This window comes from Arvicola amphibius, chromosome 12 (assembly GCF_903992535.2).
Source record: "Arvicola amphibius chromosome 12, mArvAmp1.2, whole genome shotgun sequence".
NCBI classification, from domain to species: Eukaryota; Metazoa; Chordata; class Mammalia; order Rodentia; family Cricetidae; genus Arvicola; species Arvicola amphibius.
This window is the reverse complement of record NC_052058.2, coordinates 9,904,930-9,918,618: the sequence shown is the minus strand read 5'-3', so window position 1 is coordinate 9,918,618 and position 13,689 is coordinate 9,904,930. Positions and strand designations below refer to the sequence as shown.

At 41.7% G+C, this 13,689-nt stretch overlaps 1 protein-coding gene across 1 annotated transcript in view; it reads left to right on the top strand.

The window, feature by feature from the left end:
- Rab3gap2 (RAB3 GTPase activating non-catalytic protein subunit 2) overlaps window positions 1–13,689 on the top strand; it is a 79,860-nt gene that overhangs the window by 47,227 nt on the left and 18,944 nt on the right. The window contains 6 exon segments of the mRNA XM_038349687.2: window positions 186–250; window positions 2,563–2,653; window positions 5,025–5,152; window positions 6,583–6,796; window positions 7,634–7,731; window positions 12,497–12,602. Coding sequence (XP_038205615.1) covers window positions 186–250; window positions 2,563–2,653; window positions 5,025–5,152; window positions 6,583–6,796; window positions 7,634–7,731; window positions 12,497–12,602 — 702 coding nt within the window.

Here is a 13,689-nt window from a genome sequence, read left to right as displayed (position 1 = left end):
GGCTGACCAGTGGGGCTGATTACTCTCTGATCTTCAGGCAAGCTTTATTTATTAAAATACAAATGAAATATCACTACAGGAACCTGTGAATCCTTTAGAATGGCAGAGAGTGCATTAGCTCATTTTCTTTCATAAACATCTTTCTTTACTAAATTGAAAATTCCAATCTGATTTTCTCATTATAGATTCATTTGAAACAGAAATAAAGGAGTTGATCCTTGATATTAAGTACCCTGCAACCAAGAGACAAGTAAGTGTGTATAATAAATGAAATTTCCTTCTGAGAAACTGATATATCACTTGATCCTGAGAAAAATTTATTTTCATATCCTTCCATGTAGGAGTGTCTGTTGTCTCTTTTTGGAAAAAAAAATCTTAACATATATGTGATTCCATGTGCTTTATACATACACACACACCCATGCATAAATCTGTAATAATGGAAAAATAATTACAAAAATATAGATGTGCGACTACTACCTTAAGAAATAGAAGCTTACACAAACTCTGAAGTGTATCCCTCTCAGTCCCTGATAAACTTTGTATTCCTCTTTCTAATACTCCATTTCTGTGCAGCTCCTCCGAAGCATCTTGATGTGTTTTCAGCTTCCAACCTCCTATGGATTATGTGTCACCTGTCCTTTGCTTTGTTTGCTAAGGTGACTCCCGGAACTCAGGGACTTCTTGTATTTGTCTGTCGAAACAGATATTGTAAAGAATACTGATGACTAGCTAGGTGCAGAGGGCAGTGTTTGTGGACAGGGGGTGTGGCCTCCCTGTCCCCTCCAGGAGTTATAAAGCCTAGCACAATAAGAGGCTCCAGAACCTCTATCCTTCAAGAGTTTATGGAGGTTTCATTACTTGAGCATGATTGATTGTATCATTGGCTATTATTGGTCAACTTATTTTTAAGTGCTTCTCCTCCCCAGAGGTTAGGAGTGGGGCTAAAAATTATAGTTCTCTAAGCTCCTGGCTGTTTGCCATGGTAACTAGCCCCATCGTGAGACTGCCTCACTAAAGCAGAAGGTATTTGTGTTCTCTCCCAAGGAGCTACAAAGGTCTCAGGAGTTCTGTGTCAGGAATCTGGGGGCGAGCAGTAAACGTTACAACAGAACATTCTCCCAGCTTCTCTGTCTATAGGGGTTTAGCATACCTGTTCCAGGAGCGGGGGCCACAACAGATTCTTCTAGAATCTCTAGAACAGATTCTTCTAGCCCCTGTCACTCAGGAAATTACTGTTAGAAATTAGAGAGGAGCGATATGCCAGAGACCACGGGCAGAGACCAGTGTGTATATTATCTCACTGCATGCGTGGGAGAAACTGGGGAGGAGTGATTTCTGTTGGAGTCATTTTAAAATGTTCGTTTTATTGTAGAGCAAGAAAGTCTCTGTGATTTTTACTCTAATTTCCCATTCCACCGAGCACGTAGTTTTCATTTTCCTCAGGACATACACCTCAGTTATTGAACATGGCTGAGAGGGTTTAGTGAACCAAGTAGAGAAAGATGTGCCCAGAATTCTCTCTGTGATGTCATCATCCTTACCGTCCATCACAGAGCTGGGACGATGGCAGGGCACATTGTCTTCCGAAGGAGTCTCTTTTCTCTCCCATCAAGTCATACACAAAAGCTTGGATCTTATGTAAAATGCTAGAAAATATTAAAATTTCTGTCGCCTTCCAACACTAGAGGAAAGGCAGAGTCCAGTGAAGGCTTTAGGAAGCTGAGTGCAGTGATGGGGAGAAGGTGCTCGGCCAGCAGCCTGCCTTGCTGACAGGATGGAAGAGGATCGCGTTTACCCTGGGTTCTGCTCTGCTCTGTGCTGTGATGGTGGCCTCATAACGCCCATTTCACCCCTCAAACACAGAAGTCATTGTGCTCTGAGACCGATATTTATCTTTAGTCTCCCTTATTTATTTTTGGACAGGGTCTTACTATGTAGCTCTGGCTTACACAGAACTGACAGGTATCGGCTTACCTCTACCTTCCAAGTGCTTGGAGTCCTGTGCCCTACCACAGCCAACTTAGGGTTAGGGTTTTTAAACCATGTGTCTCATTAGTTAACATCTAATTTAATATGCCAATGTAAAAGGATAAGTATGAACTTTAACTGTTCCCGCCTCCTTGATGAGGCATTTAAAAACCTGTGGATGGAGATGTTTAAACATCTGGAGGGCTGAGAGTGGGGAGCGTCGAGTGAGTGCTGCGTCTAGCTAGCCGTGGTGGAAATGGCAGTCTGCCATGTGCACATGCAGCAAGCGGTCATGAAGTCATCAGCTTTTATAACGACATGCCGCTTACCTCCGCTTCTCATTCATTCCTGGCGGAGGCCAGTTCAGACTTTCCGTTGGAGAATGGCTGTCCTCTCCATGTTGTGGGGCCACTGTGTGAGCCAGCAGTTGTCCTCTGTTTCATTCTCAGACTGGACAGAGGATTACTTTGATGTAACTTGAATTCTCAGGTGTATGCATTGAATTGGGATTACAGAGATCTAGGTCTGTGTATAAAATGAAAGCGAGTTTGTTTCTGTATAATCACTAGAATTACTCACTCTTTCTCCTAGGCTCTGGAAAGCATTTTGGCCAGTGAGCGTTTGTCATTTTCCTGCCTTAGAAACGTTACTCAGACTTTAATGGACACTTTAAAAAATCAAGGTAATAGATAGTGTTATGATTTCACTTCAGATTGTATATTTTTTTGTGGGACATATGATGCTTTCACATAGTAATATAGAGATGACTGATAGGAGGATAGGCAGGTAGATATAAAATAGGGTACTTACTCCATATATACACTTAATACTTGAAAACTTGAAAAGATTTCCCATCTAATATTCACACTTGATTTTCAACTCAGCTGTCTCAATATATTAACTGTTTTTAGGAAGTTTTTTGTCCGTGTTTGCATGTATCAAATTCTTAAATAAATAATAAAAGTGATGTTTTAAATATTAAAAAATAAAATTGTGGGCCAAAGAATTAAATTAATTAACAATATATATATATATTTTTTTTTTTTTTTTTTTGGTTTTTCGAGACAGGGTTTCCCTGTAGTTTCTAGAGCCTGTCCTGGAACTAGCTCTTGTAGACCAGGCTGGCCTCGAACTCAGAGATCCGCCTCCCGGGTGCAGGGATTAAAGGCGTGCGCCACCACCGCCCGGCCAGTATAAAAATTTTAAAAGAATGATGAGAAGCTATTGTTTTGACAGGGTTGCAGAACATTGTGAAAGCCATTGGGATGAGGGTGTTGAGCTGATGGTGTGTAAAACCCAAGTAGCGCTGGGGACCGTGGTGCACGTCTTTAATCTCAGCTCTCAGGATACAGAGGGAGATGTGCCTGAGTCCAAAGGCTCAGAAGACCCAGTCTTATAAAATAAACAACAACAAAACCCAAGCAGGTTCTTTTGCTGGCTTTGGCTTTTGCCTTGCCTCCTGGGAAAAGAAAGATTTCTACTGAGGACATTCTTAAGGAGTATTTTCTGACTGGGGTAATTATCAGGAATATTTGTCCTTCAAAGTGATGTTCTGTTAGTGGAGAGCATCTGCCAGGCTCGCCCTTTTCTCTGATGGACAGAGGATGGAGTTCCAGAATTCACAGCCTGTGACTGGATTAGGGGCACTGAGCTTTGGGACTGGCTTCTGTTTGTTTCAACTTGTCGGAAAGGAATCACATTGGAAACTGTGATTGTTTTAACTACATATTCTACTCAGTTGAGCTTGAAAATAAAATGGCTTAAAATTTTTAGTATTAGTTAAGTTGTGGTGTGCAGTAGGTTGAATCTAGATCATCTACTTGTGAATTTTTCCTAACAGTAATACATAAAACTAGATTTATATTTGATTACATTTATACCTAGTCATGTTTAAGCCAGGCTACAATGGCTTAAAAAAATTTTTAAAAGCCTGATATTAAGTTCCTTTAGGTCATAAAGTATCTAACTTTGAGGTTGTTTTCATTTTGATGTTTTCAATAGACACAAAAAGCTAACTCTTGGTAAACAGTGACCTTCTTAGAGCTCATACTTTAGTGGAAACAGCTCATTTAAATGTGTATCATGCTTGTAAAGTCCCACATCCCTTGAGAGCGTTAACAAAAGATTGGGTATCATGTAGAAAATAAGCCAGATAACAAAACCAAAATTAAAAAGCAAATCTCAATATCAAGTTTGATTGACAAATGGGAGTCCTAAAAATTCTGAAGAGTTTTATATGCTGTTTATTATAGCTGTGAGAACATAAGTGTTTCCTGTTACTCTGTCTTAAGTAAGAGTTATTCAAGTTTCCAAAATCTGCCTTTTTAGAGAATATTTATCTGTTTTACATTAGTGAGAAATATTTAAATTATCATGCAGAAGTATGCCTCATGAACAAAATAAACCTAATTATTGGAGGATATTAGTGAGCTTCTACTTTAGGTCTTTTCGCCAGGCTGTCTGAAAGATACATTCGTCACAATCCCCAATTGGTCAAAACCGAACATCCTCCTTGTCTTTGACCCCCTTGCTAATAAGCAGAGCTAGGCATCCTTGTACATTTTCAGGTGAGCACAGCAAGTGCATTGTGCTGGGATGAAGTTGAGTATCGACACATTTCTTTAAATAGAAGTGCCACAGACTGGGCGGTGGTGGTGCACTTTAATCCCAGTACTTGGAGGCAGAGGCAGGCCGATCTCAGATTTCAAGGCCAGCCTGTTCTACAGAGGGTCTAGGATAGTCAGGGCTACACAGAGAAACCCTGTCTCAAACATGCACACACATGTGCGCACACAGACTTACAAAAACACACACACAAAGTGCACTCAAAGATTTCCTACTCTTGCTCTGTACCTCTTCTCCCCTTATTAGAAAACATTATTTCACTTGAAAGTTAGATTTGTTACTTACTGGAATGGAAAATTCTCTATACTTTCAAAATCTATGATAGGTTAATATCAGTATTTAACCCGCTAAGGAATTATATTTAAGAGATCATGACAGTCTTTTTATGAGTCTGCTACATATATCTAATATGTTTTCCTCTCCTGTAGAGCTTGAGTCTGTGGATGAAGGACTGCTGCAGTTCTGTGCCAATCAGCTGAAGTTACTACATCTTTACGAATCTGTCAGCCAGTTAAATTCTGTTGATTTTCACTCAGACACACCGTTCTCTGATAACGTAAGTAACCACAAATGTTAGTATTATGCACAATCATTCCTTTGAGTATTTTCAATTCTTAAACTTTTTTTGAGTAAAAAGTATAAAATTAAAGGTTTAGGGTAGATTTGCTGTTGTTTTTAAGAACTTAAAGGTATATTTTTTTCTGTCAGGCCTCTTTTCTATTTCTTGATGCTTAGTTTATATTACCAAATTTATATTTTGTAAAAATACAAAACTATTAAATCTCATTGTTAATTCATCTTAACTCTTAGACTCCTTAAATTTTCTTGACATATTTTTAAGGTGATGTCTTTGTCACTGTCCTATTTTTGAAGAGACACCATCACCAAGACAACTCTTATAAAAGAAAATATTTAATTAGGGGCTTGGTTTACAGTTTCAGAGGGTTAGTTAGTCCATCTTTATCATGGCAGGCAGCATACAGGCAGGTGTGGGGCTGAGAGCTTGCATCCTGATCCACAGGCTACAGGCAGAGGAGACTGGGCTTGGCTGGGCTTTCGAAACCTCAAAGGCCACCTCCAGTAGCATACCTTCAACAGGGCCACACCTCCTAGACTTCCCCAACAGTCACCAATTGAAAACTAAGAATTCAAATCTGTGAGCCTGTGGGGCCATTCCCACTCTTGCCACCACCGGCGACTTTTAAAAAGATGTTCTGAAAAAGCGCTGGAGAGCTTTCCCATGTCAGATGCACCCAAGTCCTTAGCCCAGCTGTGCCACTGTAAGAGTCTGCTCTTGTATTTCTTCCCCTTCCCAAGAAGAAGGCCCACTTTCAGGTCCTTCTGGGTGTTGCCTGGTTGGATACCTGCTGCAAGCAACTACCTACCTTGACTCCCATAGCTAGGGCACAAGCCAGCTGTGAGCTCTGTGAGATGCTGAGCAGAAGTGAGTACTCACAGTCATCTGCAGGCCTGCTTCTCCTCAGCCCTCTGCTGAGGAAGGACCTCCTTCCTGAAGACTTTCAGCCTGGTTCTCAGTAAGGGCCACACAGAGACCCAGTGTGTCACAGATAGAATTCTGGTATTCTATGTGCTGGTGCATCCTCTGGTGGTTTAAAGGGATCTTGATGGGCGCTGTGAGTGGTGGGCACCTCACATCAAACCTTCAGTGAAGCGGGTAGGTTGGAGAGAATACTAATTTTTTTTTATGGGATGGGGTTTTCTCTTTATAATTATTTTAGTTTAATTAACCTTTTGGCTGTTTGTGCAATATTATATACTTTAAATTATAATGCATCTCCCCCAGAGTATTTTGTAGTTGGGATAAGAAAAAAGAAAAAGAAAAAAATTCTAACAGTACATTACCTCTGTTATAGTTCATACTAATTTTTAAAGTCACCATTGCTCAACTACCTTGACTCTCAGATCCAATAAGGGGCTAGCTTTTGTAGCAATTCATAGAGACATGGCCTACTCTTACTTTTGAAGGACTTGGCTGTGTTGCTGAGATTGGACGATAAGGAGCTTGTGAAGCTCCGGGCCTTATTAGAGAAGTACAAACAAGAAAACACCAAGACCACTGTCCGGTTTTCTGAGGATGCAGACGGGGTGCTGCCCGTCAAGACCTTCCTCGAATATCTAGAGTATGAGAAGGATGCACTGAGCATAAAGAAGATAAGCGAGGAGGAGTATGTTGCTCTAGGTAGGTAACATCCGGTAATCTGCTCCGAGTGCCCTCACTCTCCTACAGAAGTCCTAGTGCAAGTGTACAGCAGCTCGGTGTTTGCTTTTGTTTGAAATACAATGACCAAATGATTCATTGTGGTCAGCAATGTATTCTGGGTACCCACATACCATGTCACACGAATTTAATTGTGTTATAAGCCTTCTACAAAGGAAGTATTGGAGCTGAAGAGATGGCTCAGTCAGTAAAGTGATTACCGTGCAAACTTAGGGACCATAGTTTGAAATCACAGCACCTATGTAAAAAGCCAGGCATGGTGGCATCTGCCTATAATCCTATCCCTGGAGAGACATAGAGAAGAGGATCCCCAGGACTCTCTGGTCACCTCATCTTGCCTAGCTAATGAACTGCATGTCCAGTGAGCAATTTATTTCAGAAAAAGTGGGGAGCATTTGAAGAGACTTCCGACATTGACCCCTAACCTCCACCCGTACACATGCATGCACAATGCACACAAGAGACAGTGTTAAGGTATAATGATTTGCCTTCTGTTCTCCTAAATCAATTAATTAAATTCACTCAGACCCTAAGTTCTTTTCTTTCGGTGTTGAGACCTATAACCCCAGCAATCGGGAGGCAGAGGCAAAGGGGTCTCTGAGAGTTTGAAGCTGGCCTGGTCTACATGGTGATTTCCAAGGTCTATGTAGAGAGAACCCCTGGCAAACAAAACAAAACACCAACAAATCATCTTCTTTCATGCTGTCCTACTGTTCTCTGATTCCAGTTTGCACTTAAGTAAGATTATTAATCTGAACATCCATTGTCAGTAACATGCTTGTTTGTATGTTTCACTAGGCAGTTTCTTTTTTTGGAAGTGTTTGCATGGAGAAAGCTCCACGGAGGATATGTGTCACACTCTGGAGTCTGCCGGACTTAGTCCTCAGCAGTTACTGGTAAGGGTTTCTTACTGAATCCTCTGCAAAAGTTACATAGACATGTTAAGTTTCAAATCATTGTCTTTAGCATGTCAAGAACATGCATAAAAAACCTGAAATGATCAAAGAAAATTGTAATTTCCATATTAAGATTATGTTATCATAGATTTTCGGCCTTAAATAAATATAGAACCTAACAGGTGATTTTGTTCATTGGTTGTTACATTAGAAAGAAAGAGATCTTAAAAAACAAACTTCTCTAAAACGTGTATAATATTGTCAATGTTTTCCAGTTTTAAATATTGGAGAATAGACTCTTTACACACATGTGAAACAGAAGAGTCATCCAATGAGAAAACTAAAATACAAAGTGGAAGGAAGTTACTCATCATCCTCAGCGCTCCTTCCTTACTGCCTCCTGCTCGTGCACACATTCACACAGCACACAGCTCAGGTTTTAGCCAGCGTTTGGACATCCTACCCCTGTGAGCTTACTCATTATGTTCGTGTGGAGTTTTATTGAACATTTAGAAGTCCTTCAAAGATGGGTTCTTTCTGCTAGTCTGTGAAAGCATGCACCTCAGGAGATAAGACAGTTAAAATTACACATGGATATCAGTAAGCAAATGTGTTTTAGTAAGTGAAGTTTTAAGCATACTTTCTTTATTGTGTACTTTGCAATAATAAAAACAGTGAACCACTGAGAAACTTTTAAGGAAAATATAGAAAGTGGGAAAAGGCCAATTTTAAAAAGATACAAACTAGCCAGGCGGTGGTGGCACACACCTTTAATCCAAGCAGTTGTGAGGCAGAGGCAGGCTGATCTCTGAGTTCGAGGCCAGTATGGTCTACAAGAACTAGTTCCTGGACAGCTTAGGACAAAGAGAAACATTGTCTCGGAAAACAAACAAACAAAAGATACAAGCTGGCTTCTGTGTAACCTTTGTGAAATAGCATAATGACCAGGGGTCTTGTTCTGGTACTTTGTTCTCTTGCTTGTAGCGATGACTGATCAGAACTATTCACACTACAACTGCATGATAAGGCTCCCACCCACACAAGTCAAGGCAGAAGCAAGCAAATCTCTGAGTTCGATGCCAGCATGGTCTCCAAAGTGAGGTCCAAGATAGCCAGGACTACACTGTGTGTCTTGGAAAACAAAACAGAACAGAACAAAAATGCATACACACATTGTCTGCATTTCCATTTAACACATTATACATAACCACTTTATTAGAATTATATTCATGAAAGTGCATGCATGTAATCTTAGCAACTCAGGAAGCTGAGGCAAGATGGCCATGAGTTTGAGACTAGCCTGGACTATACAGTGAGATATTCTCTCATGGCAAAACATAAAAAGAGGAGTTCACAGTGGAGAGAGGAGTCAGGGCAGCAGGGTGGAGGAAGGAAAGAAAAAAATTAATTTAAGAAGGAATTTCAGGTAGGTGTGAAAACATAGTATGCTATAATACCATCTTCTCAGGGAGAGGAAGCAGGACCACAAATTTCAGGGCTGCCTGGGCTGTGGATATTCAGGCCAGCTTACTTAACTCAATAAGGCCCTGTCCCAAAATTTAAAAAGCAAAATGAAGGCTAGGGAATCAGTTCCATAGTAAGGTGAATGCCTGGAATGTGCAAAGGCCCTGGGGTCAGTCGTCCCTGGTGCTGTGGAGGGAGAGGAAGAGAGGCTGTCTAGATGTATTTGTTTCCAGGCGTTTACATTCAGTTTAGTTACTGTATAGCTGTGTTAGCATGTTTGTGTTTTCAGAACAGTTATAGCAGACTAGAAAATGCAGCTCAGGTGAAAGACTGACCAGTAGTGCTCTGTGTAGAAAGGCGAGACTCAGAGATGGTGTCTTGGCAGTCCTTCGTCCTTTGAGTTCAGGAGGAAAGCATTAAGGGTGCTGATGTAAAAGTGTGAGCATTGGAACCATGGGATTTCTGTTTCCTTCTTAGGTATTAACTAATAGAATGAAAGCGTTCACTAAATTTTATAGTCTGTGCTGCTCCTAATCAGTTACCCCGGTATTATCTCTTGACTATCTGTTTATATGTGGAATAGGATAGTTCATATGTGTGGATTCATGCTGTCATGTTCAGATCATGCATGGTGCATTCCTACACTTTGCTGGCTTGGACTGTCCTCCTTTGTGTTCACTTGGTAGTTACTTTTCTGTTGAGGGTATCAGCATGTGTTCCTTTTTTTTTTATTAAAAATTTCCGCCTCCTCCCCGCCTCCCATTTACCCTTCTCTCCTTTCCACTCCCCCTCCCTCTCCTATCCAGAGAGCAGTAAGGGTTCCCTGCCCTGTGGGAAGTCCAAGTTCCTCCCCCTCCATCCAGGTCCAGGAAGGTGAGCATCCAAACAGGCCAGGCCCCCCCAAAGCCAGTATGGGTAGTAGGATCCAAATCCAGTGTCATTGTCCTTGGCTTCTCAGCAGCCCTCATTGTCCGCCATGTTTAGGGAGTCCGGTTTTATCCCATGCTTTTTCAGTCCTAGTCCAGCTGGGCTTGGTGAGCTCCGAATAGATCAGCCCCACCATCTCAGTGGATGGGGGGACCCCTTGTGGTCCAGACTTCCTTGCTCATGTTTTCCCTCCTTCTGCTCCTCATTTGGACCTTGGAAGCTCAGTGCGGTGCTCCAATGTGTGGCTTTGTCTCTATCTCCATCCATCGCCAGATGAAGGTTCCCTCACGGTCCTTTCTATTTTCATTGTCCCTGAAGTTTAAAGTATTTTTCTGTTGTGTTTCTAAATTTATGTTGTTGTGGTCTTGATGAGAACTCATCTGTATTTTGTACTAATCCACATTTGAAAAAAGCTTAGCTGTTAGGAAATTTTAAGATTATTTTTAAAAAGAGAACCATTTTAGTGTGTGAACAAAGGCCAGCTTTGGGTGAGAGATGGAGTATACTGGCACAGGGAGAACTGAGGAGACAGTTTTGCCTTTGTTCAGAATTTGCTGTAGGTATGGGTGGGGTCAGTGGGAAGGAAAGTGGAGGAGGTCACAGTTTGAAGACAAGCTATTAGTGTGTTTAGCCTAGCTGTCTTCATCGCAAGTAATCTTGGCTTGCCACTTCAATTGGCATCTTGAACTTTTTTTGTTAACGGAGGCATAAACCTAACTTGGAGAGACTTTAAATCTTTTAAGTATATTTAAAAGCATGATACATTTTGTTTGTTTCTTTCTTTGTGGGGGCAGGATGGAGTGAGAGAGTCTTGCAGTGTAGTATAGACAGGTCTGGAACTCAGGACCCCCCTGCTTCTGCCTCATAAGTGCAGGGTGACAGCCATATACCATCATTTAGCTGCAGACATGCTGTCCTGGTAAACTCTGGTCACACGTTTTATAACAACCAATAGGTGCATCTAGGAGCAGCAGAATGACGAGCCTGAAGGTAGTGAGTGCTTCCCTTTGCTTCCCAGCACATGCACACAGGCAGGAAACAACGAGATGGTTCTCTGGCTGAGAACAAGTTTGTTGGTTATAAATAACGGTTGTGTGAAGTTGGGGGTAGTCTAAAGCAGAGCGGAGACCCTTTATACTCAGGGTAAGACATTTTTAGGGACTCAGCAGTGTGCTTGGTCACCAATGGTAGAAGTACCATGCTAGAATATGATCTTAGTTCTGTAAGCCCCTTCCATCACATCAGCCAGTGACAGAAGAGTAGATGGTTTATGCGGCTATTAGCATTTGCCACTGCTTTATGAGCGTGAGGAGAATGAGGGCAGAGTTGGAGTTTTTAAAGTTCTTGTGTAGGCTAAGCTAGGAAGGAGCTGAACAGGAAAGAAACGTGAATGGGAAAGGCGGAGAAAGTGATTTCACATTAAAGAGAGAAAGCAAGTGAGTGATTTCATAAATGTAAAAGTTACATACATTTGCAGATTTAAACCTTTTTAAAGAAAGAAATGAGAATATCCAAGTTAGTTGTAGACTAAATTTCTAACTTTGTATGTGCATGGTGCTGGAAGTTACGGACTCTGTCCACTGTTTCTGAAATGTGCGTGGCTGTTCCTGCTACAGGGGTTGTTGTTAAGTCAGATGAGGTAATATAATGCCAGCGCTGTATGTGGTTCCTAGTCCTGAGCCATCTCATGTCATGTGTAAACTCCTCTCCTGCACACGGCGCCTTCAGCTCCTCTCCCTCCCTTTCTGAACGTACTGTGAACTAATAATACATTTAAACCAACTGCTTTCAGAGCTCTTCCCATGTAAAGCTGCTGCAATTATATAAGTAGCCAAGGTGCTGCATAGAAACCAGCACTCACAGAGGTGACACTGTTCTCTTCAAATTTTCATCAAATAAGCTGCACAAATCTTAAAGTGGTTTTGTTTACAGTGTGTATTTCAGAACTTGTTAGGAATTCTAGAATAGGAATTTGGTGGCTTATACTTGTTCCCCTCCACCGTGTCCCTGTGTCTTTGGCCAAAGCAAAAGCAACAAAGCCTCTCCCTATGTCTCCTTTCAGTACCTGTGTCTAGCACTTTACCCAGCAGGCGAATGTCACACTGGTTTCCTTCCTGGCAGTGTTCTCCTTAACTGTGGCTTAGATTGGAAGACAGAATATGTAACCTAAGAGGAGGTGGGGGTGGGAGTCAGGTGCCCAGCAGATGTTGAGAATCTCTTAGGTGGACCTCAGTGTGATCCCACATTGCATGGTAGAGCAAGCACCCAGCCAGATAGCTGCGTCAGCATGTACACACGCACACGGTAGGAAACTGTAGAATCTCCCCTTTGTTAAATATTATTTAGGCTGAAAGATATTTTAATTTTATTTTAGTCTCTGCTCCTAAGTGTTTGGCTTTCGAAGGAAAAAGATATTCTGGACAAACCACAGTCTGTCTGCTGTCTTCATACCATGCTGTCCCTACTGAGCAAGATGAAAGGTAGGATGCGGTGTGTTTCGTGGGCCTGTGTTCTCAGGGTTTCCTGAAACAAAACGCTGTGTTTGAAATACCACACAAAGGCAGACTACAATGTAGAAAAGGTTTCAGTGGGCATGAAGCTAGGAGGATCCTTTGTACACACGAGGCTTGGGTTTGCATCCTTGGCTCTGTGACAGTATTGCTGTAGAAGTCTTCATGCACTGGTCAGAAACTTGCTGTGCAGTTGTGATTTCTCTCATACAGGACAGTAGAATTCTGCTGTCGGAAGATGTAACTTCATTGGGAAATGGATTTTGGTAGGAGAAGTGTCTTCGTGTTTAAGAACACTCATTGCTCTTCTAGAGGAGCTAGGTTCATTCCCAGCACCCACATGGTGGCTCACAACTGTCTGTAACTCCACTTCCAGGGGACCTATTGCCCTCTTGTGGCTTCTATGGGCTCCAGACATACATGTGGTACACAGATATACATGCAAACAAAAACCCCATACATATAAAGAAAACAATAAAAATGTTCTCTAAAGGTATATATCTTCCCCATTATTTCTTTTTGGTAATGATGTAAATACTTCAAATAAGAGTTTGGGGCCTGGCAGTGGTGGCACATACCTTTAATCCCAGCACTCAGGAGGCAGAGGCAGACAGATCTCTGAATTCGAGGCCAGCCTAATCTACAGAGTGAGTTCCAAGACAGTCAGAGCTGATACACAGAGATACCCCGTCTCAAAACAATAACAACAACCACCCCCTCCCCCTCCCCCAAAAAACAAAACAAACAAACAACCCAAGAGTTTGGTATTGATTCAAGAAATAGCATGACGAACAATATAGAGGAATGAAAGACAAATGTTCTAAATAAAATCAGTTGCAGTGTCTTAGGGTTTTTATTGCTGTGATAAAGACAATGATCAGAAACAACTTGAGAAGGAAAGGGTTTATTTTTTCTTCTAATTCCAGGGGTCACTGAGGAGGTCAGTGAACTTCAACTCCTGGAGACAGAACTGAAGCAGAGACTGGAGGAGTGTAGCCTACCGGCTTGCTCTCCTTGCTTACCCTGCTTTCTTATACACCGCAGAACCACCTACCTA